Genomic DNA, 26183 nt, shown 5'->3' with positions numbered 1-26183 from the left:
CTTCCCGGAATTCGGAGAATTCCTTCCCGGAATTGGGAGAAATCCTTCCCGGAATTCGGAGAATTCCTTCCCGGAATTCGGAGAATTCCTTCCCGGAATTCGGAGAATTCCTTCCCGGAATTCGGAGAATTCCTTCCCGGAATTCGGAGAATTCCTTCCCGGAATTCGGAGAATTCCTTCCCGGAATGCGGAGAATTCCTTCCCGGAATGCGGAGAATTCCTTCCCGGAATTCGGAGAATTCCTTCCCGGAATGCGGAGAATTCCTTCCCGGAATGCGGAGAATTCCTTCCCGGAATTCGGAGAATTCCTTCCCGGAATTCGGAGAATTCCTTCCCGGAATTCGGAGAATTCCTTCCCGGAATTCGGAGAATTCCTTCCCGGAATTCGGAGAATTCCTTCCCGGAATTCGGAGAATTCCTTCCCGGAATTCGGAGAATTCCTTCCCGGAATTCGGAGAATTCCTTCCCGGAATTCGGAGAATTCCTTCCCGGAATTCGGAGAATTCCTTCCCGGAATTCGGAGAATTCCTTCCCGGAATTCGGAGAATTCCTTCCCGGAATTCGGAGAATTCCTTCCCGGAATTCGGAGAATTCCTTCCCGGAATTCGGAGAATTCCTTCTCGGGATTCGAAGATTTCCTTCCCGGAATTCAGAGAATTGCTTCCCGGAATTCGGAGAATTGCTTCCCGGAATTCGGAGAATTGCTTCCCGGAATTCGGAGAATTGCTTCCCGGAATTCGGAGAATTGCTTCCCGGAATTCGGAGAATTGCTTCCCGGAATTCGGAGAATTGCTTCCCGGAATTCGGAGAATTGCTTCCCGGAATTCGGAGAATTCCTTCCCGGAATTCGAAGAATTCCTTCCCGGAATTCGAAGAATTCCTTCCCGGAATTCGGAGAATTCCTTCCTGTAATTCGGAGAATTTCTTCCCGGAATCCGGAGTATTCCTTCCCGGAATTCAAAGAATTCCTTCTCGAAATTCGGAGAATTCCTTCGCGGAATTCGGAGAATTCCTTCCCGGAATTCGGAGAATTGCTTCCCGAAATTCGGAGAATTCCTTTCCGGAATTCGGAGAATTCCTTTCCGGAATTCGGAGAATTCCTTTCCGGAATTCGGAGAATTCCTTTCCGGAATTCGGAGAATTCCTTTCCGGAATTCGGAGAATTCCTTTCCGGAATTCGGAGAATTCCTTCCCGAATTCGGAGAATTCCTTCCCGAATTCGGAGAATTCCTTTCCGGAATTCGGAGAATTCCTTTCCGGAATTCGGAGAATTCCTTTCCGGAATTCGGAGAATTCCTTTCCGGAATTCGGAGAATTCCTTTCCGGAATTCGGAGAATTCCTTCCCGGAATTCGGAGAATTCATTATCGGAATTCGAAGAATTCATTACCGGAATTCGGAGAATTTATTACCGGAATTCGAAGAATTCCTTCCCGGAATTCGGAGAATTCCTTCCTGGAATTCGGAGAATTCCTTCCTGGAATTTGGAGAATTCCTCTCCGGAATTCGGAGAATTCCTCTCCGGAATTCGGAGAATTCCTCTCCGGAATTCGGAGAATTCCTCTCCGGAATTCGGAGAATTCCTCTCCGGAATTCGGAGAATTCCTCTCCGGAATTCGGAGAATTCCTCTCCGGAATTCGGAGAATTCCTCTCCGGAATTCGGAGAATTCCTCTCCGGAATTCGGAGAATTCCTCTCCGGAATTCGGAGAATTCCTCTCCGGAATTCGGAGAATTCCTCTCCGGAATTCGGAGAATTCCTCCCCGGAATTCGGAGAATTCCTCTCCGGAATTCGGAGAATTCCTCTCCGGAATTCGGAGAATTCCTCTCCGGAATTCGGAGAATTCCTCTCCGGAATTCGGAGAATTCCTCTCCGGAATTCGGAGAATTCCTCTCCGGAATTCGGAGAATTCCTCTCCGGAATTCGGAGAATTCCTCTCCGGAATTCGGAGAATTCCTCTCCGGAATTCGGAGAATTCCTCTCCGGAATTCGGAGAATTCCTCTCCGGAATTCGGAGAATTCCTCTTCGGAATTCGGAGAATTCCTCTTCGGAATTCGGAGAATTCCTCTTCGGAATTCGGAGAATTCCTCTTCGGAATTCGGAGAATTCCTCTTCGGAATTCGGAGAATTCCTCTTCGGAATTCGGAGAATTCCTCTTCGGAATTCGGAGAATTCCTTTTTGAAATTCGGAGAATTCCTCTGCGGAATTCAAAAAATTCCTCTGCAGAATTCGATAAATTCCTCTGCGGAATTCAAAAAATTCCTCTGCAGAATTCGATAAATTCCTCTGCAGAATTCGGAGAATTCCGCTGCGGAATTCGGAGGATTCCTTTCCGGAATTCGGAAATTTCCTTTCCGGAATTCGGAAATTTCCTTTCCGGAATTCGGAAATTTCCTTTCCGGAATTCGGAGATTTCCTTTCTGGAATTCGGAGAATTCCTTCCTGGAATTCGGAGAATTCCTTTCTGGAATTCGGAGAATTCCTTTCTGGAATTCGGAGAATTCTTTTCCGGAATTGGAGAATTCCTTTCCGGAATTCGGAGAATTCCTTTCCGGAATTCGGAGAATTCCTTTCCAGAATTCGGAGAATTCCTTTCCGGAATTCGGAGAATTCCTTTCCGGAATTCGGAGAATTCCTTTCCGGAATTCGGAGAATTCCTTTCCGGAATTCGGAGAATTCCTTTCCGGAATTCGGAGAATTCCTTTCCGGAATTCGGAGAATTCCTTTCTGGAATTCGGAGAATTCCTTTCCGGAATTCGGAGAATTCCTTTTCGAAAATCGGAGAATTCCTTTTCAAAATTCGGAGAATCCCTCTTCGAATTCGAAGAATGGGAAATTCCGGAATGCGGAGAATTTCTTCGGAATTCGGATAATTCCTTTTCGGAATTCGGAGAATTCCTCTTCTGAATTCGGAGAATTCCTCTTCGGAATTCGGAGAATTCCTCTCTTCGGAATTCGGAGAATTCCTCTCTTCGGAATTCGGAGAATTCCTCTCTTCGGAATTCGGAGAATTCCTCTCCGGAATTCGGAGAATTCCTCTCCGGAATTCGGAGAATTCCTCTCCGGAATTCGGAGAATTCCTCTCCGGAATTCGGAGAATTCCTCTCCGGAATTCGGAGAATTCCTCTCCGGAATTCGGAGAATTCCTCTCCGGAATTCGGAGAATTCCTCTCCGGAATTCGAAGAATTCCTCTCCGGAATTCGAAAAATTCCTCTCCGGAATTCGGGGAATTCCTCTCCGGAATTCGGAGAATTTCTTTCCGGAATTCGGAGAATTCCTCTCCGTAATTCGGAGAATTCCTCTCCGTAATTCGGAGAATTCCTCTCCGGAATTCGAAAAATTCCTCTCCGGAATTCGGGGAATTCCTCTCCGGAATTCGGAGAATTTCTTTCCGGAATTCGGAGAATTCCTCTCCGTAATTCGGAGAATTCCTCTCCGTAATTCGGAGAATTCCTCTCCGTAATTCGGAGAATTCCTCTCCGTAATTCGGAGAATTCCTCTCCGTAATTCGGAGAATTCCTCTCCGGAATTCGTAGAATTCCTCTCCGGAATTCGTAGAATTCCTCTCCGGAATTCGGAGAATTCCTCTCCGGAATTCGGAGAATTCCTCTCCGGAATTCGAGAATTCCTCTCCGAATTCGGAGAATTCCTCTCCGAATTCGAGAATTCCTCTCCGAATTCGGAGAATTCCTCTCCGAATTCGGAGAATTCCTCTCCGAATTCGGAGAATTCCTCTCGAATTCGGAGAATTCCTCTCCGAATTCGGAGAATTCCTCTCCGAATTCGGAGAATTCCTCTCCGAATTCGGAGAATTCCTCTCCGAATTCGGAGAATTCCTCTCCGAATTCGGAGAATTCCTCTCCGAATTCGGAGAATTCCTCTCCGAATTGGAGAGAATTCCTCTGAATTCGGAGAATTCCTCTCCGAATTCGGAGAATTCCTCTCCGAATTCGGAGAATTCCTCTCGAATTCGGAGAATTCCTCTCCGGAATTCGGAGAATTTCTCTTCGGAATTCGGAGAATTCCTCTCCGGAATTCGGAGAATTCCTCTCCGGAATTCGGAAAATTCCTATCTTGATTTCGGAAAATTCCTATCCGGAATTCTGAGAAGTCCTATCCGGAATTCTGAGAATTCCTATGCGGAGAATAGGAAATTTCGGGATGCGGAGAATTCCTATTCGGAATGCGGAGAATTCCTATCCGGAATTCGAAGCAATCTTGTTCAGATCTCGAAGTAATTACTGACAAAAATTCAAAGCACTTTTTGTTTAAAATTCAAAGAATGTTTTTTTCCGGAATTCGATGGAATTGTTTGTCCGGAATTCCAATCAATTCTTGAAGAATTTTATTTCTATTTCTTAGCAAATCCTGTCAAGAATTCGAAGCAATTCTTGTCCGCAATTTGAAGAAATTCCTGTCCCGAATCCAAAGCAATTCCTGTCCAGAATTCGAAGCAATTTCTGTTTGAATGTCGAAGCATTTCCTGTTCAAAATTCGAAGCAATTCCGGTCTGGATTTTAAAATAATTTCTGTCTGGAATTTGGAACAATCCCTGTATTGATTTTTAAGCACTTCCTGTCAGGAACTGTAAACAATTCTTGTTCGCAATTCGAAGTAATACCTGTCCGGAATCTGTTTGGAATTCGAAGCATTTCTTGTCCGGAATTCGAAGCAATTCCTGTCCAGAATTGGAGGCAATTCCTTTCTGGATTTCGAAGTAATTTTTGCCCGTACTTGAAGCAATTTTTGTCTTGAATTAAAAAAAAATCCTGTGAAGTAATTTATTTCGGTGTGTATTTCAAAGTTACCTATTATTACCTATTTTTTATTTTTTCCCAGGATTTTGTTCGGAATCCTCCTCATTATGTTATTTTCCTACCCTATTCACATCTCACAACAAAACACAGGGTCGCCCAAAAAAATTTGTCTGCCTCAACGTTGCACAAGAAACTGATTTTCTGCGCCTAATCACCTTCTTATTTCCGTATATTTTTCGTTTCATGCTTTCTTGTTTTAAAATAGGTACTTGTCCAAGTGCAATTGTTTAAGTAAATTTGAACTGAGATTGACTAACTTTTTTAAAGAAATGAAATTTCATGTTTTATTGTTTTGAACCCTTCACCGACTCGCCTAAGTCCGCTTACGACGCATCCTTTACGTTTCGAACGACTGGATGGTCGTTCCCGAGATTTCTTATCGCCACCCGTTCGTTTGGCGTCGGTCGTTTCCAAATCGTAATGGCAAAAGTTTCCAGATATCATTCTGCGGATTAGTTATGGCACACTAAGGGATTACGGCGACGACGATGAAGCTCGCTCCCCTGAGCAGGAGTCGGCGACGGTCGTCACCGTGTCGACATCTAACTTTATTATCGAGTTGTGCGAACACACACACACACATTCTTTAGCTCTGTAAGAATCTTTATCGTGCGACCGATTCCCACACTGGTGAACCTCAGATTTCCACTCCGCAGTGGCAGACCTACGCCACGCGGGCTGGCTGTCAAACCGAGACCCCAGACTCTTTATTACGGCATTTTCCACCCGTCCACAAATTAACGTTCCTTACATCGCTTTTGGGATTTTCGATTAACGTCAGTTCGTTTCTCTCTTTTCCGCAGAAGCACGGTCCCCGGATGAAGTGTTCGGCGTGCAAAATCATCGCCCACGCCAGCTGCATCTCGGTGCTGATGGAGCGGACGCAGCTGCAGTGCAAGCCCACCTTTCGGGACGTTGGCGTACGGCAGTACCGGGAGCAGACCAAGACGACCCACCACTGGATCCACCGGCGGACCGAGAAGGGCAAGTGCAAACAGTGCGGGAAGGTGAGTCGAGATTTTGAGCTTTCCTTAGCTGAGGTTTGGTTTCTATTAGGTATAGAAAGAGAGAGAGAGTTGCGTTTTATTACACCTATGCTGTTGCTTTCTTTTTCACTGTCAGCAGCTGTCTTTGCAGTTTATGTTCGCAATTGTTATGGTTTTGGCTGTCGAAACAAAATTGGCAGTTCAGGTCTATTGTGATATAAAATTTTCAAATTCAATCTAAATTCTGACTTTGATCACCTGTAAACAATTTCATCCAAAAGAATTGGCTACCATTCTATTGTAGTTGAATTAATGTTCATTTCTCACTACTAAGTATACGTAAAGGTGCGTGAAGGCTATATGTTCGCTATAAAAACAAACTATTTCTAGAGCCCGGAGACCCCTAGTGTTGTATACCGATCGATTCAGTTCGACGAATTAAGTTGATGTCTGTGCGTGTAAGCTCAAAAAGTGGCAGAAAGACATGCTTACTTTTATTGCACTTACCCTCAATCGATTTACTCGCAACAGGCTGCATTCGAAGAAGAATCCTGTCTCATTGTTTCAAATTGAAAATTAACCGACTAAGGGCTAAGAATTTATGGCCAAAATACTATTTTATAATGTACGGGACAGGCGCCATCATCGCTAGGTGGATTATTTAAAGTTTTCCAGAAAGGCTGTCAATGTAGTGAGCAATATTTTGACTTTTAGTGTGATTGGAGAGTCTGTCAGAAGAAGAGAGTCAGAACGCACGGTAGATACATAGATGACATTGAAATGGGTTGTTATTAGAAACTGTAGCCATGAAGCGAAACTTGTTTGTTAAGAAATCGATGTTTCTAATTTAAGTCATCTATTTATAGTTCAAGTTAGAGTCCTTAACACTGCGGAAAGAGAGTTATAGAGGCTTGAAAATTATATGAAAGCTGCTTTTCAAGATTTCTGAGAGAAACTCACATGACTTCTTGAGGATGCGCTCCAAGGTTTTGAAGCGACGAACTCTCAAACTGTAAACGTTCGCCATTATGTCTCGAGGTTGTTCAAAGCACGGTGGCTTGAGCACTCTTGTCACCAGTGAATGACATTTCGTCGAATGACATTTAGTCTAGAGACAGTTGCATAGCCGAAAGGACATTTGGTCGAATGGACATTTAGTCAAATGAACATTTAGTCGAAACGACATTTAGAGGAAGGAGGGGCAATATGCCCTAGCTAAGCAAAGACTGCTCTAATTTCTTAGCTGTATCGATTTTCATGGGTATTTTTACCTCATGCAACAGTTAAGCAATATAGCTAGCTGATGCCATTTAAAAATTGTAGAAAATCTCAATCATATTGATAATATTCACATTTCAAAAAAGTGGTGATATTTCGTTGCCGGAAAACTCATGAGGCAAAACGCCTTCAAGCTGGCAGCTCTTTGGGAACAACGCACCACGCGTCGGCGAGTCAGCATTCTAGTATAAATATTGCGTGGAGACGCGTAGTACATTGTAGGTTAGTCCGCCTAAGGCGTTTTGCCTCGCCAAAATGTTAGATGTTTCATCAAAATGTGGAAAATTTTGACCTGTCATAAGACGAGTTTATACAATCCCATTGAATTCCACCACTTAATTGTATCTTGACAGATACGTATTTCGACCTCAAAAGTAAGGCCGTCTTCAGTGTCTCGTACTTGACTCGACTTGAAGAAAATGATCGCAGCTTACACTATTTATACTATGCGTAGGTATAATAATTTATCTAGGTACTTATCTTACTACGGTGCTTATTTCTACTTGCTTGATGCGCTTAATGCTTAGGTATGAACTTGAAGAGCCAGGAGCTACCATTTCCTTGATCTTTATTCAACAACCGCGTTTGTACCTGTCGGTAGATTTCCAAGCTCTCAGCAACATCAAGTTTCCACGGAGAAGAGACATTTCTTAAAATTTTAATGTTTGATGTCGTAATTGAATGATTTTCCTGATATACATGTTCAGCTACCTTAGACCTAAACTCATAATTTAATCCCTTATCAGTTTCCCTCTTAGCCTTACTTACTTCTGCAATATGTTCTTTGAACCTTACATCTAACGATCTTTTTGTTTGACCTACATATACTTTATCACACTGTGAACAATTAATTTGATAAACTCCGGCCTTATTTAACATTTCTACTCTATCCTTTGTGGAGCCCAACAGTGTCTTCAGTTGATTGCTTCTGCTGGAGAATACTAAATCGATGCCGAATTTCCTCAGTCGATGGCGTAGCTGGTGGGTGATGTGTCGATCATAGGGGACCGATACCCTCTTCAGCGGTTCATCGATCGGTGTCAGTGTTGTCAGTTCGTTTTTCCGTAGTTCCGTGTTGATGATTGCTTGTATTGTTCTTTCATTGTATCCGTTTATCCTCGCTGTTTCCAAGATGTGTTGTAGCTCCTTCGTTTTTCCTTCTTCGCTCAGGGGAATCGTCTGCATCCTGTGGATCATGTGATGAAAAGCTGTTATTTTGTGCTGATACGAATGATTTGATGTGTATGGGATGACTCTCATGGTGTTGGTGGGCTTCCTGTAGATCTCGAAGTCTAATGTTGCATTTGTTCCTTTGATAACCAGTAGATCCAAGAAAGGTAATTTACCTTCCTTTTCCTCCTCGTGGGTGAATTTGATGTCTTTATGCACGTTGTTTATCGCTTCCAAAATCCTGGGTAGATCTTTCCGGTTGATAATGCTGAAAATGTCGTCCACGTATCTCCACCATTTCTCGGGTAGTACTCCTTGTTCCTCTAGGTTGTCCTCCAAATTCGCCATGAATAATTCGCACAAAAACGGTGATAGCGGATTTCCCATAGGTGCACCCTTCGTTTGTAGAAGCTTCCACGGAATGTAAAGTAGTTCTCGTTCATACATAATCTTGCAAGCTTGAGATACATCTTTACTTTTCCTCGCCATGCTGTATCCGTCCGTTGTTCTAGTAGCCAATCCTCCAAAAGGTTCAAAGCATCCTTCACTGGAACGCTTGGGAACAATGCCGCTACGTCGAATGATACCATGATGTCCTCTTTTACGATGTTTCCGGATTCCAATATCCTCTTGGTGAACTCCTGGGTGTTTACAACTGATCTGCTGGGGAACGGCTTCGGCATACTCTGGAACTCCTTGACTAACCACTTGGCCAAGTTTTGTGTAGGGGATCCCACTGATGAAACTATTTCTCGCATCTCTGTACCTAGCTTATGTATCTTTGGTAGTCCTTTGATCCTTGGTAACACAGGGTTCGTCATTTTAACCCGGGCTTCTCCGATGATCGTCTTGCATTCCTTTATCGTTTTATCCGTAAGTCGGATTAGTCCGGGTAGTGGGTCCACTCTCAAATGCCTGTATGGTCCTCCGTTGATTTTTGTCGTCATCTGTTCATCGTAGTCCTCTTTGTCCATTATCACCACTGCGTTTCCTTTATCCGCCTTCATGTAGTAAACTGGTTTCTCCTTTAACTCCTTTAAAATCCTCCTCTCGTCTTTGTTCGATGTCCCATGATGTCCTGCTTTTATGGCGTCTGCTACGATGTTTCTCACACTATTCTGGTCCCGTTGATCAACATTTCGTGAAATCGCTGTCTCAGTATCCACGATTATCTGCTCTAGATCCGCTTTCTGGGTTGTCGCATACCCTAACCCCTTGTTGAGGTGTGCTAATTGTTCTTCCGTAAACTGCTGTGTCGAACGGTTAACAACGAATCCCTCGATCATTTGTACTGTGGGGTTAGTCGTTCTACCTTCCGTCGCTGATTTCCCTCGTAGAATGGTCAATTTCTTCTTGTGCAGTCTCCTCTTCCTGTCCGCTTCACACTCTTCGGCCCGCTGTACCTTCTTTAGGAATATGTCGAAAGAATCTTGGTTCTCCTTTGCCAGCTTGAGGTGCAGGTTGTAGCACTCCAAGTTCAACCTCTCTAGCTTGGCATAGTGTCCCTTGATTGACAACTTCAACAAATCCGATTCCGCCCTCTTACTGATAGATTTTGGGATGTGAGCTCCATCTTAATCCTATGGCTGACAGGAGTCAGCCTCTCCTTTGGCGCTTCTTAAGGAAGGCCACGTCCTTAAGAATACCTGCGATCCTCCTCTTCAAATCTATACAAGTACTACGCTCGTTCCGCTTGGATGCCATTTTGATAAGAAAATTATTTTGGTTTTTCCAACCTTCCCATTTATTATTTTGACACTTTTTTTTGCCTAACCTACATAATTTCAGGTCTAGTTTAGTTACGACCATACTAAAAAGGTTAAATATGACGGAATACCCAAAAGGCGTTTTGCCCCGGGGGGGCGTTTTGGGGCCTCTTCCCCTAATCGAATGTTGAAAGCGAATTTCAGTTCAGGTAATAGGTAACAAGTGGCCACTAAATAACGGGAATGAAAAGGATGATTCGGGAAGAAAACTACAAAGAAGACCAGTTTAATCTGATATACGTTTATATAAATAGTTGGCCTTAGTCTTCAAACTTAAATTAATGAATAATAGCATATGGTCCGTGGTCCGTTTAGTTTTGCAGGTATCATATGACCGTTGGACGGCGGCTATTTCCAGATGATGCTTCTGATCCTATTGATGAGTTGCTTCGTGTCTTTGGCCTTCCAATCTCCTTGGAATACAATGGAGCTCGGTCTACTTATAATCCTTTAACAGTTTTCGAAACATTTTCACGTTCAAAATTGTCCACCGTGTACTTTCCCACTGTTGAAAACAGGACAAGGGCACCGCTCTTTCAGCAGGGCAAATTGCAATTAAACATTACATGCTTTTCTTACCGCATGCTACAAAGCTAAATAAACTTTATTAAAATAAATACATTCGATAAAAATAACATAAATAACTTACAACTACGGTGTTTTCCACATTAGAAATAAGTCTAACGCGCCCGTTCTGTCTCATGTTTTCACTTACTCTGTTTTGTGAGATAAACGACAAAGCGAAACTTATAAAAACCCGAAGTCTGCTGCACAGAAATAAAACAGGGGTTCTGCATTATGCATTCTCACGCAACACCCACGATCTTTGTACGTTTGAAAAAAATGTACAATGCGACTCGCTTCCTTCTTGTTTTGATAACATGTTTGAAACAACTGGACATGTTTAAGTAAAACTGTGTGGGCGACAATTTTCTGAATATTCTAAGGGTCCATTTACATAAGGAAATATTTCTCTGAAGGCATTAATGTTCTCATAGAAAAGTATTGAAGTAATGAAATTCCCGTTGTTTAGTGTCCACCCGTTAATTTAGTAAAATGGGGAATCCGTCAACAGATGTTTGGTTAAATTTGAATAAATATATAAATAAAAAATACATATGTACAAACCAAAATACAAAAATACATAAATAAAAAAAACAATTGTATGAGTTAAAGGGCCGAAAAAATAAGAAATCGGTTTAGTCCGGAGATTATCCGCAATTCCAGAGGAAATTCATTGGAACTTCCAGAGAGAATCCATCCGCATTTCCAGGGGAAGTTTATCCGCATTTTAAGGGGGAAATTCATCCAAATTTCCAGAGGAAATTCATCCGAATTTACTGAGGAAATTACTCCGAAGTTTCAAAGGAAAACCATTCAAATTTCCAGAGAAAATTCAAACAAATTTTCAGCGGAAATTTATTCAAATTTCCAGAGAAGATTATCCAAATTTCCAGAGGAACTTCATCAAAATTTCCAGGTGAAATTAATCCCTTTTCCATGAGAAAATTCATCCGAAATTCCGTGGGAAATTCTTTCGAATTTCCAGGGGAAATTCTTTCGAATTTCCAGGGGAAATTCTTTCGAATTTCCAGGGGAAATTCTTTCGAATTTCCAGGGGAAATTCTTTCGAATTTCCAGGGGAAATTCTTTCGAATTTCCAGGGGAATTCCAGAATTCCAGAGGAAATTCACTTGAATTTCCGAAGAAAATTCATTTAAATTTCCAGAGGAAATTCATTTAAATTTTCAAAGGAAATTCGTTCGAATTTCCAGGGAAATTCATTTGAATCTCAGGAAATTCAACCGAATTTCCAGGGAAATTCATTCGAATTGCCAAGGAAATTCATTCGAATTTCCAGGAAATTCATTCGACCTTCCAGGGGAAATTTATTCGAATTTACAGGGAAATGAATTCAAACTTCCAGAGGAGATTTATTCGACCTTCCAGGGAATTTTATTCGAATTTACAGAATTTAATTCAAACTTCCAGAGGAGATTCATTCGAATTTCCAGGGAAATTCATTCGATTTCAGGAAATTCATTCGAATTTCCAGGAAAATTCATTCGAATTTCCAGGAGAAATTCATTCAATTTCAGGGAAATTCATTCGATTTCCAGGAAATTCATTCAATTTCCAGGAAATTCATTCAATTTCAGGGAAATTCATTCGATTTCCAGGAAATTCATCTGAATTTCCAGGGAAATTCATTCGACTTCAGGAAATTCATTCGAATTCCAGGGAAATTCATTCGAATTTCAGGGAAATTCATTCGATTTCCAGGGAAATTCATTCGATTTCCAGGGAAATTCATTCGAATTTCCAGGGAAATTCATTCCAATTCAGGGAAATTCATTCGATTTCCAGGGAAATTCATTCGAATTTCCAGGGAAATTCATTCGATTTCAGGGAAATTCATTCGAATTCCAGGAAATTCATTCCAATTCAGGGAAATTCATTCGAATTTCCAGGGAAATTCATTTCAATTTCCAGGAAATTCATTCGAATTTCCAGGGAAATTCATTCGAATTCAGGGAAATTCATTCGATTTCCAGGGGGAAAATTCATTCGAATTTCCAGGGGGAAAATTCATTCGAATTTCCAGGGGGAAAATTCATTCGAATTTCCAGGGGGAAAAATCATTCGAATTTCCAGGGGGAAAATTCATTCGAATTTCCAGGGGGAAAAATCATTCGATTTTCCAGGAAATTCATTCGAATTTCCAGGAAATTCATTCAATTTCCAGGGAAATTCATTCGATTTCCAGGGAAATTCATCTGATTTCCAGGAAATTCATTCGAATTCAGGAAATTCATTCTGAATTTCCAGGGAAATTCATTCGAATTTCCAGGGGGAAAATTCATTCGAATTTCCAGGGGGAAAATTCATTCGAATTTCAGGGGGGAAAATTCTTTCGATTTTCAGGGGGGAAATTCATTCGAATTTACAGGGGGGAAATTCATTCGAATTTCCAGGGAAATTCATTCCAATTTCCAGGAAATTCATTCGAATTTCCAGGAAATTCATTCAATTTCCAGGAAATTCATTCCAATTTCCAGGGGAAATTCATTCCAATTTCCAGGAAATTCATTCGATTTCCAGGAAATTCATTCGAATTTCCAGGAAATTCATTCGAATTCCAGGGAAATTCATTCGAATTTCCAGGGAAATTCATTCGAATTTCCAGGAAAATTCATTCGAATTTCCAGGAAATTCATTCGAATTTCCAGGGAAGTTCATTCGAATTTCCAGGGAAATTCATCTGAATTTCCAGGAAATTCATTCGAATTTTCCAGGGAAATTCATTCGAATTTCAGGGAAATTCATTCAATTTCCAGGGAAATTCATTCGATTTCAGGGAAATTCATTCGATTTCCAGGAAATTCATTCGATTTCAGGGAAATTCATTCGAATTTCCAGGGAAATTCATTCGAATTTCCAGGGAAATTCATTCGAATTCCAGGAAATTCATTCGAATTTCCAGGAAATTCATTCAATTTCCAGGAAATTCATTCGATTTCCAGGGAAATTCATTCGAATTTCCAGGAAAATTCATTCGAATTTCCAGGAAATTCATTCGAATTTCCAGGGAAAATCATTCGAATTTCCAGGGAAATTCATTCGATTTCCAGGGAAATTCATTCGAATTTCAGGAAATTCATTCGAATTTCCAGGAAATTCATTCGAATTTCAGGGAAATTCATTCAATTTCCAGGAAATTCATTCAATTTCCAGGGAAATTCATTCGAATTCCAGGAAATTCATTCGAATTCAGGGAAATTCATTCGATTTCCAGGAAATTCATTCGATTTCCAGGAAATTCATTCAATTTCCAGGGAAATTCATTCGAATTTCCAGGAAATTCATTCGAATTTCCAGGGAAATTCATTCGAATTTCCAGGAAATTCATTCGAATTTCCAGGAAATTCATTCGAATTTCCAGGAAATTCATTCGATTTCCAGGGAAATTCATTCGATTTCCAGAGGAAATTCATCCGATTTCCAGAGGAAATTCATCCGAATTTCCAGAGGGAATTCATCCAAATTTCCAGAGGAAATTCATCCGATTTCCAGAGGAAATTCATCCGAATTTCCAGAGGAAATTCATCCGAATTTCCAGAGGAAATTCATCCGAATTTCCAGAGGAAATTCATCCGAATTTCCAGAGGAAATTCATCCGAATTTCCAGAGGAAATTCATCCGAATTTCCAGAGAAAATTCATCCGAATTTCCAGAGGAAATTCATCCGAATTTCCAGAGGAAATTCATCCGAATTTCCAGAGGAAATTCATCCGAATTTCCAGAGGAAATTCATCCGAATTTCCAGAGGAAATTCATCCGAATTTCCAGAGGAAATTCATTCGAATTTCCAGAGGAAATTCATCCGAATTTCCAGAGGAAATTCATCCGAATTTCCAGAGGAAATTCATCCGAATTTCCAGAGGAAATTCATCCGAATTTCCAGAGGAAATTCATCCGAATTTCCAGAGGAAATTCATCCGAATTTCCAGAGGAAATTCATTCAAATTCCCAGAGGATCCGAATTTCCAGGAAAAATTCATCCGAATTTCCAGGGGAAATTCATCCGAATTTCCAGGGGAAATTCATCCGAATTTCCAGGGGAAATTCATCCGAATTTCCAGGGGAAATTCATCCGAATTTCCAGGGGAAATTTATCCGAATTTCCAGAGGAAATTTATCCGAATTTCCAAAGGAAATTCATCCGAATTTGCAGGGAAAATTCATCCGAATTTCCAGGGGAAATTCATCCGAATTTCCAGAAGAAATTCATCCGAATTTCCAGCGAAAGTTCATTCGAATTTCCAGCGGAAATTCATTTGAATTTCCAGCGGAAATTCATTCGAATTTCCAGCGGAAAATCATTCGTATTTTCAGCGAAAGTTCATTCGAATTTTCAGTGAAAATTCATTTGAATTTTCAGCAAAAATTAATTTGAATTTTCAGCGAAAATACATTCGATTTTTCAGCGGAAATTCATTCGATTTACAGCGGAAATTCATTCGAATTTCCATCGGAAATTCATAGAATTTCCAGCGGAAATTCATTCGAATTTCCAGCGGAAATTCTGTAATGAATTTTCCTTGGATTCTCTTACGAATTTCTCATGGAAGTTCAGATGAATTTTATTTGGACGTTTGGATAAATTTTCTTGGAAGTTCGGACGAATTTCCTTTGAAAGTTTGATTTATTTTCCTTGAAGGTTGGATGATTTTTCCCATTCATTTTGGATGAATTTCCCCTGGAACTTTGGATGAGCTTTCTCTGTTCGTTTGGGTGTATTTCCCCTATTATGTGTTGAACTTAATACTATTTAAAAAAAACACAATAAAGAAAAAAATGAATTTTCCCTCGAAATGCGTATATTTTTCCCTTGGAAATTTGGATGACGAATTTTCCATGGAAGTTCGGATGAATTTCCTCAGGAAGTTTGGATTAATTTACCTGAAAGTTCGAATGAATTTCCGCAGGAAATGTGGATATTTCCCCCCTGGAAACTGGAATAAATGCGGCTCATTCTCCCCTGGAAATAGAAATTACAAGATGAATAAATTTCATCTAAAAATTCGGGTGAACTTCCCCTTGAAATTCTTATGATTTGTTTTCTTGCACAATTTTGTGTAAGTTCTAAACCCCTTGACCGATTTCAATCAAACTTGGTACTTTAGAGCAGAGTGTAAAATATTCGAAATCTTTTGGTGAAGTCCATTTTTCTTCATTTGTCGATTCACTTCCGACACATTCATAGTCGGCTCTGGACAGTCAATATTCAGTTGAATATTAGTCATTGAATATTTATGCACATTTTACAAATTGATAAATTATCTGAAATCTGAACACGTTTCGAATGAGTAAAGTGATTTATCACACAGGACTGAATCCGATTTTTATCCGCGAGGCACTTTCAACGGTAAACGTCAACATAAACAATGCTAATTATGTTTTTTTCTGCACATAGTAAACACACTCAGTGACAGTCTAATGAATAAGTTCGTGGAGTAGTCGTCTGACTATGTCATTCTAGGTTTTGAATATTCATGCGATGTTTGTCAAAATTCGGACCGAAGTTGCTTCATGAAGATGAATATTTTAAAGTCTGCTTTAGAGTTCTTTTCTACAAAATGAATTAAAGGAAAGCGAAAAGAGGGAAGAGCCTATGTAATATATATATGAAGTCTGCTGAACATGTGGCTAAATCTTTTTAATCGTAAAAAAGAAACTGCATTTTTGAACACATTTAAAGTATTAACGTCGATGAGTAACTAATATTTTACATATTTTTATGTAAAATATGTAACATATGTAATATGTAACACGTCCACGTTGATATCACATCCTAAGGTTATGAACTATTTCACCGATTAAGTTAAACTTCCAGTTTCACAGTTCAATGACACTCGCGAAAATGGTTCGCCGCCTGAGGATTTTGAACATGGAAAATATAGACGCGTGGTGCATTTCCCTCTAAGAAATAACTTATATAAGTCTTGCATCCGTCAGTTTCATTGTAATCGAGCTTCATGTTTTATCACGGGAAAATATAGGAAGGTTTCCACTTTCTGATCTCTGTCAGTAACAGCCGTTTGTTTCAAATATCATTCTGAATTGATAGAGCATTGCATTTATTTCTGATTGTTATGATACAATATGACTGAGCTACTAACAGTGCTATCGATATCACCTACATTTCTGTAGTGGTGGTGATACTAAGAAACTATATTTCTGTGTCAACGGATTTAGTATATCAGAGGACAAGAAAACTAAAATATAAATCACCTTTCTAACGGTTTTTGAATCAGACCATCAGAAGTCAGACCCAATCTCACCACCTAAACTCATGGTCACCTGCATTGATGGTAGTGAACAGCGTTACACCGATGCATGGGTTTTTTTCTCTTTATTTAAGTTTTTTTTTTTAAACACGATGCATGGATGTCAATGGTTATGTCAATACCTTTCGTTGACATCGGCGCAAACCTCTGTGGTGGTTTTTATTCAGAAACTATCCAAACTTATGGGAGTAATCGAATCATAACAAGCCATGAAAACAAGACTATCGCCCTTGTATACAAGTTGGAAAAAACTGATTCGGATAGGCGGCCCCCAACGAGGGAGTTTGATAAAACGCTTTATTCTCATTTTATTTATGTTGGGACCATATTTTTCCGCACAACTGTGTAGAACAAGTTGAAATGCATCACCAGAACCAGTGCTTCCCGCATTATGGGGCTTTTTTTAAACAAATGTATCATGGGGTATATTCCCTCGAATCAGCTTCCCTTCCCTTAACAGCTTCCAAAAAAACGTCTCTCACGGTATCGAGAGTGTATACAGACATGATAAGTGAGAGATTTTTTATTCTTCTTTGGATTCAAACCCTGCGCTTCTGTTAGAAGCTCTTACATGGAAGAAATATTCCATTTTTCCAAGCTTATGGATAAGGTTTATACCATTGCGGAGCTATTTATATAGAACATCTTGAAGAACTATCTAGGCATCCGGGTGTATTCTCTAAGCAATAAGTTGCTGACAGGTCAAAGTTTCTCGAATAGCAAGTTTTTTAATCTTGAACCCGAGAAGAAACTGTTTCTAATTGATGCCTTCAAGAGAAAATTGTGAAAAAGGGTTCTTGATGGAAAATTTACTGAAGCTTCTCTTAGCCGCTATCCAAACTTCTGGGAAAGAAAATATCTACAAAATTGAAAAAAAAATGTACGAATATCTTTTGGTATTGAAAAACCGTTTCAAGCTCACGAATGTACTACAACAAAATTCTCAGCAGCAGCTATCCAACTCAAAATAAGCCTTATCAAACTGTCTTGGATCACTCTCCATCTTTCTAAGAAAAGCTTTCGGTACGAGATCCTTCAAGGTTTGAAGCAGCTGCCCTGCCCAAGCTTGTGGATGAAGCTCATGTTGAAGAGTTTCTGTTTAACATATTCAGTTTTGTTGAAGAAACTTTCAATTCTTCTAAGAGAAACCACCAGAAAGTTCTCTAACTGTCTGGTGGAAGCATTATTTGCAGTAGACTTAATATTTCGGGGAAAGCTCTACAAGCTATTGGGAAAGCATTTCGAATCAATTTAAAAAGCTCGTCTTCCAATTCTCAAGTATTTTTGCCCGCGATTATTCAATCTTTTTAATTAAGAATTAAGTTTTCAGGCAATTTCCTTCCGGCAGTTTCAATTGCTCAAGGCGTTTAATAAAAAAGTTCTTGATCAATCAATTATTATTTTTCCATTTCGTTCCACTTTCCGACGAAGAAAAAAGAAAAACTCCCAGCAATCAATTATCCCACCGTTGGAAATGCTCGATGCGTTCCAATCCCCTGCGAACGAAATGCGATATTAACTTACCTTATTTCTGACCGTGGACCAACGCACCGTCAACAAATGGCATGGCCACCAGACATCGATGGGCGGGTGCGAAAGTTTGCTCAAACTTCTGCAAAGCGTGACGATTCCCCGCCAATCACCGGAACAATTAATTATTCTCATCATCGTGATCGTCACCGGCACCAGCGTAATCATCGTCACCATATGGTGGCCGTCGGTCGGTCCCCTTCTGTTCGCTTGCTTGGCGATGTCCAAGTCAAATCCAGAAGTTTTCGGTGTCAAATTCCAGCCAGCCAGCAGAACTTTCGAGTGCCCAAACTTTTGCTTATGTTTGCTCCGGTGGAGGGACATTTGCGAACGCACTCCCCCAGAAAGCGCACGCCTGGATGCCTTATTCGATGGGCGTTTCATCACAACAAGTTGGGAGAAGTTTTCCATTCCGAAGTCTGCTGATGGATAAGCTGGAGCGGAACGGGAGGGAAAACGATTCGACAAAGTTGTTCAACTTTTTGCCAAGCGTTAAACTACCAGCTTCGGAAAAGTTGGGATTGTGCTCAAGTGGTGGCGGTCAAAAGACTGTTAGCGTTTGAGTTTCGGTATGAGGAATGACCGAGATGTGAACATGTTTTTAATATGTTGCTTGTTAAGTAAATGTTAATTATTTTAGGAAAAAATCTCCTCTGTATTGAATGATTTATTATTAGAGCAATATAGCTTTTAAGCAGAAGAAGTTCACCTTCCAATTGTTCCAATTGTTGTTGGTTATTCTACAACAATATTGAGGGAACCATATAGAGCTTTAGGGGCCGTACACATATTATGTAAGCACTTATGGGGGGAGGGGGGTCGGCCAATATCTTACGCTCCATATAAATAAAAAATCATTTGTATGAAAAAAGTCTTACATGGGGGGAGGGGGGTCCAAAAATCCAGAAAAATTGCTTACGTAATAAGTGTATGACCCCTTACTGGGGTACGTTGCTTCGAATTAGTGTCAAAAACAAAACTTTTTTTTTTAAATATAGTAAATACAAAAGCCACACATTCAAATTGTTATCAGCTTTTCATATGCATCGATGGGAATTTCGTATGTCAAAAGCCTCATGATACACGAATGCAAAATGGCTTAGAAACCTCGCAGTTAATAACTGTGGAAGTGCTTAGAGAACACTAAGCTGCGATGCGGCAATGTCCCAGTGAGGGATATAATGCCAATAAGAAGAAGAAAACCACCACTGACTTCTCATTACACCAATAAAGTAGAAAACAAGTCAAATAACGAGAAAACAAATGTTTTCTTTTCTCGAGAAACAAAACCATTTACGAAAGTTGTTGCCGGAACTGACCAGCCCGAACGTTTGCCGGAGGCTACTTTATGATGATTATTACAAAGGCGTAGCACGAGCAAAATTAGGCCAACCGCCAGCAATATGGAAATGGAACACAGTCGACGGGAGGGAGCTCTCGGAAAGGGTAATTACACGCGAAGTATGAATTAGACGTGATCCGACCCGTTCCCCCACGCAGAGGTTCTTCCGATTTGATTATTATGGTGGCCACCGGATGGGAAAATTGTAACACTGGAGCTGAGGTTGCAAAGTATTATTTTTTATTAGGTTTGTTATCCAGACATTAAGAGCTAGGAGCTAATTTATACACAGAAAAAAGGTACGGAAGAGGCTGATGTTGCTACCAAATGTAAATATTTATTTTTTTAAATTGCCTCAAAATGTCTTTGCAGTCAAGAAGAGTTAATTTCATTTGCTCAACGGAATAAACAGGACAGGGAATTTCAGTAGCATCAGCTAAGAGAAAACACAAAGTAACTTCACTAAATAACACAAAAAATCATCGCAAGATCTAATGTCTAAATAAACCTAATTTAATGTAATTATAACCTTAATGCAAATTTTAAAAAAAAATATCTGCTGCTTCATATTTAGAATTATAGTGCGTTTGTTTGTTCTCATGCTCCAAATTCGTGCATCGAAACAAAGGTAAATTTACAAAATATTTCTAGTTGTGTATTACGGATTTCCACAATTAAAAATTTATTCGTGAAAACTTTTATTCTGCCAGAAACTCCAATTGCAGCATGTCAAACTGAATTTGCCGGAAAGAAAAATCGGTCAGTCCACTGTAAACGTTAATTTCGGCGTTACTTTTCCGCTTGCATCACGTTTCAAAGATAATCGTTTCATTCTAGTCTGCCTGGTGCTACCGAAGCTAACGGTGCCTCTGCTCAGCCACCATATGGATGCCACACGTTGGCATATTCCACGTCGACGTAATCTCCCGACAGAGCCATCAAAGAGTTTATAGCCAGTTATAAGGAGAGCGGTGAACAAGAGAAGATGAATATGATCACAAGCGTTACGGATGTGATCATGTCTTTCCTGGATAGCCGCAAGATCAGCTTCGACTTTAGATATGCCGTGTTGACCATCTGTGTCATAGTCGTCGAAGTCGTCGATACTGGACTGGAAGTCCCTGCCGGTGGCCAGTAGGGACGCAGAACGCAGGATTCGTCGTCTTACTGAGAAGAAGGAAGGAGTTGGTGGTGAGCCAAGGGGCGGAGAGGGCGACTGAATTCAAAATTCGTCTCCTTGCTAAAAAGAAGCAGATGGCAGCATGTCAGACTGCAAACCCTAGCAGCACAAGTTATGCAAATTTGGTTGCAGCAACTTAGTCGTGACTGAATCTGGTTATATATAAGTTGTTGTGATCTGGATGTAACATATGTGCTGCTCAGGAAGCTCCGAAGACGCATGGCGCTAACTGGGAAATCCCTTAGCTTAATGCGGTTGAGTTGGTGTCCGACCTGAATGAAGCTAGTGCCTAACCAGTACCTCCCAAAAATTCAGGTAGTACTAACATACGCCGAAAACGGCGAAAACCAGTGCCTATGTCGAAGAATATTGCTGAAGTTTGCCGTGAGGAAGGCTTACTCTGAACCGGTGGCTAAGAAGGGATGTCTTGTGAAGCAAAGGGTGCACTTTCCAATGGTTGCGGCAGAAGGGACTGATACTAGGCGATTATCGTCAACGCGAGTGACGGTAAGAGCTACCTCGATACCTTGAAGGCCATACGAAGCGATAAAAATCACCTGGCCTAGGCGAGGATGTCAACTGCATCCGTAGAACGCAGAGGGGGATGCTGCACGGAGCTCCGAGTACCTATAAAAATTTGGTTGAAGATGATGGGGCCCTCCTTAGCCGTGCGGTAAGACGCGCGGCTACAAAGCAAGACCATGCTGAGGGTGGCTGGGTTCGATTCCCGGGGCCGGTCTAGGCAATTTTCGGATTGGAAATTGTCTCGACTTCCCTGGGCATAAAAGTATCATCGTGTTAGCCTCATGATATACGAATGCAGAAATGGTAACTTGGCTTAGAAACCTCGCAGTTAATAACTGTGGAAGTGCTTAATGAACACTAAGCTGCGAGGCGGCAATGTCCCAGTGGGGGATGTAATGCCAACGAAGAAGGAGTGATGGGGCTCAGTTGAAAGCCTTATGCCCAGTGGCCGAAGTTCAGTATCGAAGAATGAATGAAATAACCGAAGCCGCACTGACAGATCGGTGCGGTGTCCAGGATACCGCGATTCGGTTAAAGGAGGATTCGTGAGAACACAGGATGCCTCACCCCAGCTATCTCTGGCGGATGGCAAACAGGTGCTGGCTTGGTCAGTATGCTCAGCATAAAGTATGCCTGTGAAGGTTTCGATCGGAGAAGCTATGTCGAAGTCGTGGAGCAGAAGATCACAAAGCTGACTCCTGCCAGGTCACACCGAGGTGTTTAATCTGAGCTCCTAGTATACACAACAAGCACCCATCCGGTGGGCAGGACTGTCCGGCCCCCAGTCGGACTCGGGCATGCAAGTAGCTCAGTAAAACCTCAACCACTGCGAGGCAGCTCAAGCCCTGCTACGTTATAACGCCGGTCATTGTAGCTTCCCTGACCGTTGGAAACGGCAGAAATTGGTTCTTTTGCCAGAGCCTGGAAACCCCACGTGAGATTCTTTAGCATGCAGAGGATAATCCTGAATAGTTTGTCGGTCTATACCAAGTGTGCTAGTGGCTTATCAAGCAACCAGTATGGCTTTCGTAAGGGCCGTTAAACCGTCGTAGCAATTCGATCGGTGACGGATGCAGCTAAAATATCGCGTGATGTAGACCAGTAGAATTGGGTTCTGAGCATTGATTACATTATAAAAATGCATTTTATTTGGCAAGCTGGGCGTCTATAGCTGGCTTCCTGCATCGATAGCAGGTCTCGGATTATCTGAGTAGGATTCTGAATAATTATTTTCAGAACACAATATTTAAAATGACACCAATGCTGGTCAGCAATTATTTGAAATGATTGATTGAACAAAAAAATACAAGTCTCCATGAATCAGATGCAGATTATCTACAAATTTGATGCAAGATTCTATATGTGAAGAAGATTTTACACGAATCTGAAGCTAAGAAGATTCTGCACAAACCTAGAGTTGAACTTGAAACAGATTTTTTTTTTAATCTGAAACAGATTCTGCACGAATCAGAACAAGATTCTGCACGAACCTGAAGCAGATTTTGCTTGTATTTGAAACAAGTTCTGCATGAATCTGGAGCAGATTCTGTACGAGTCAAACTCCGATTCTGCGCGAATATGAAGCAGATTTAGCACGAAGCTAAACCAGATTTTTCCCAAAGTTTAGTACATTCTACACGCATCTGAAGCAGATTCTTCAAGAATGTGATGCAGGTTCCAAATGTAGGCAAAAATCCAAATAAGATTCTGCTCGAATCTGGAGCATATTTAACAAGAATGTGAAGCAGATTCTGCGCGATTCAAAAGCTGATTATGCACGAATCTGACATTGGGCTCTGTTAAACTTCTATAGAAAGCTGCATGTATCCGCAAGCAGGCTCCGCCAAAGCGACCGTTTGCCGCTGAAAGCGCACAAGCCCAAGTCCTGGTGTTAGGAAGGACACTAAACATACCTGATACAAAGGCCCTCCTACGAGACAGCAGGTTTGCTCAGGCCCATTTAAGCCGCCTGAAAAACCACAAAATAGAGATAACATGACTCGATATAACCGGTACAGACCCAGGCGACGAATAAAGGATCACGATTGGAAACTTGGAACATGGAACAGCACCTACTTCCAACACAGCCTCCCGTAGTGGTACACCTGGAGATCACCACTGCAGACAGAATCACAAATCGACCACGTTCTGATTGATGGACGGCACTTCTCCGACATTATCGAAGTCAGGACATATCGTGGCGCTAACATCGACTCTGACCACTATCTGGTGATGGTTAAACTGCGCCCAAAACTATCCGTCATCAACAATGTTCGGTACCGATGACCGCCGCGGTACGACCTAGAGCGACTGAAGCAACCTGATGTCACCAATGCATCTCGAGCAGCACAAGTCAGACTAAAATGGTTACAGCGACTTGATTGAGACTGAATCTGGTCACATATGAGTTGCAGTAACCTATGTGGAACATGGTTGCTGCTAGGGATACGCGCAGCATCTTGAGGCAGCGTTGCCGGAAGAGGGTGAGCTCGATAGGGCCTCTCTTGAGGACTGCTGGAATACAGTTAGAGCCATTAACCATTAACGACGCAGCGGTGAACAACGTCGGGTATGTTGGACATAGTCGAAGGGACAATTGGTTCGACGAAGAGTGCGGACAGATTCAGCAAGCAAGGTACCCGGCAGAACGTGGAACGTTATAGACGGAAGAGGATACAGCAGACCCGATTTTTTCAGGAGAAGAAACGCTCCCTTTAAGAAGCGAAGGGCAAGGAGATGGAACAGCTATGCCGTTCTCAAGAAACAAGCAAATTCTATCAGAAGCTCAACGCATCCGGCAACGGCTACGTGCCGCGAGCCGAAATGTGCAGGGATAAGGATGGGAGCATCTTGACGGACGAACAAGGATGGCATTGGAGCTGACCATTTGCCTGCACAAACTGATAGTCAGAATCTGGGAAACCGAACAGCTACCGGAGGAGTAGAAGGAAGGGGTTATATGCCCCATCTATAAGAAAGGCGACAAGCTGGAGTGTGAGAACTTTCGAGCGATCACCATCCTTATTGCCGCCTACAAAGTGATATCCCAGATAATCTTCCGTCGTCTGTCACCATTAGTGAATGCGTTCGTGGGAAGTTATGAAGCCGGCTTCGTTGACGGCCGCTCGACAACGGACCAGATCTTTACTGTACGGCAAATCCTTCAAAAATGCCGTGAATACCAGATCCCAAGGCACCATCTGTTCGTTGATTTCAAGGCGACAGTATAAACCGCGTAGCGCTATTTAAAATTATGGACGAGAACAGCTTCCCTGGGAAGCTTACCAGACTGATCAAAGCAACGGTGGATGGTGTGCAAAACTGTGTGAAGATTTCGGGCGAACACTCCAGTTCGTTCGAATCGCGCCGGGGACTAAGACAAGGTGATGGACTTTCGCGCCTGTTGTTCAACATTGCACTAGAAGGTGTCATGTGGAGAGCTGAGTGTAACGGCCGGGGTACGATTTTCAACAGATCCAGTCAATTTATTTGTTCCGTGAATGACATGGACATTGTCGGCCGAACATTTGCAAAGGAGGCAGAACTGTACACCCGCCTGAAACGTGAAGCAACAAAAGTTGGACTGGTGGTGAATGCATTGAAGACAAAGTACATTCGTGTGGGTGGAACCGAGCGCGAAAGGGCCCGTCTGGGAATCATTGTCACGATAGACGGGGATACCTTCGAGGTGGTCGAGGAATTCGTATATTTTGGATCCTTGCTAACGGCTGATAACAATGTTACTCGTGAAATACGAAGGCGCATCATCTGTGGAAGTCGGGCCTACTACGGGCTCCAGAAGAAACTGCGGTCAAAAAAGATTCGCCACCGCACCAAATGTGTTATGTACAAGACGCTGATAAGACCGGTAGTCCTTTACGGACACGAAGAATGAACCACGAGCTCGCCCAGCTCTAAGGCGAACCCAGTATCAGGAAGGTAGCTAAAGCAGGAAGGGTACGATAAGCAGGACTTGTTGCAATAATGCCGGACAGTAACCCTGCAAAGATGGCGTTTGCTTCCAATCCGGCAGGTACGAGACCAGGTGCAAAACGACTTGGCGAGCGTGGAGCGCATTCGAGGATGGAGAAATGCGGCCTCAAACCGTGTATTGTGGCGTCAAATAGTTGATTCAGTGTGATCAGTTTAAATGTAAACTAAATAAATGAATTGAAATATGCGTCACCTGATCAATTACAGGGATAAAACAGAATGTATGCAACATCATCAGCAATTCTACACTGGGGGCGATTTGATCGTCTTCCCAAGAAGCTGGCCTCCTCGAAGTTTTTGAGGATGGAGTCTTAGCTGTTCTTGGCGATGGGTTCGCTACTTTCTCCAATGGGGACTCCATCACCTATATTGACACCACTGTGGCTCGCAGGTCTGTCCTCCCGATCTTAAAGTTGGAGACAAACACTGACCTTCACGAGAGCCTTATCATTGTTTCTGCTCATGGCTCCCCTCCAACTTTTACTAAGGGTTAACGGTGGCGCTACGATGATGCTGATTGGTATAACCAGTGGTGCGAATTCTCAGTCTCAGTGACTGAAATTTGTCGAATACTGATACCATTTCCTCTTCACACTCACTTCCTAGCACTGAAAACTGAAAATGATGAGCAGCAACAATCAAAGATAAAGTAAACAAAAGACCTCTCTACTCATTGCACACGCAGCCCGCAGTGACAGACCATTCAGTTCACTCGTTGCTGCGTGAATGCGACGGCCGTATA

General features: G+C 41.8%; 1 protein-coding gene across 2 annotated transcripts in view; it reads left to right on the top strand.

Moving 5' to 3' along the window:
* LOC134207814 (eye-specific diacylglycerol kinase) overlaps positions 1-26183 on the top strand; it is a 312235-nt gene that overhangs the window by 163008 nt on the left and 123044 nt on the right. For both annotated transcript variants that reach the window (XM_062683748.1, XM_062683749.1), the window contains one exon: positions 5624-5827. In XM_062683748.1, coding sequence (XP_062539732.1) covers positions 5624-5827 — 204 coding nt within the window. The remainder of the gene's footprint in view (positions 1-5623; positions 5828-26183) is intronic.

This window comes from Armigeres subalbatus, chromosome 1, assembly GCF_024139115.2.
Source record: "Armigeres subalbatus isolate Guangzhou_Male chromosome 1, GZ_Asu_2, whole genome shotgun sequence".
In the NCBI taxonomy this organism is placed as follows: Eukaryota; Metazoa; Arthropoda; class Insecta; order Diptera; family Culicidae; genus Armigeres; species Armigeres subalbatus.
This window is presented reverse-complemented; position numbering and strand designations above follow the sequence as displayed.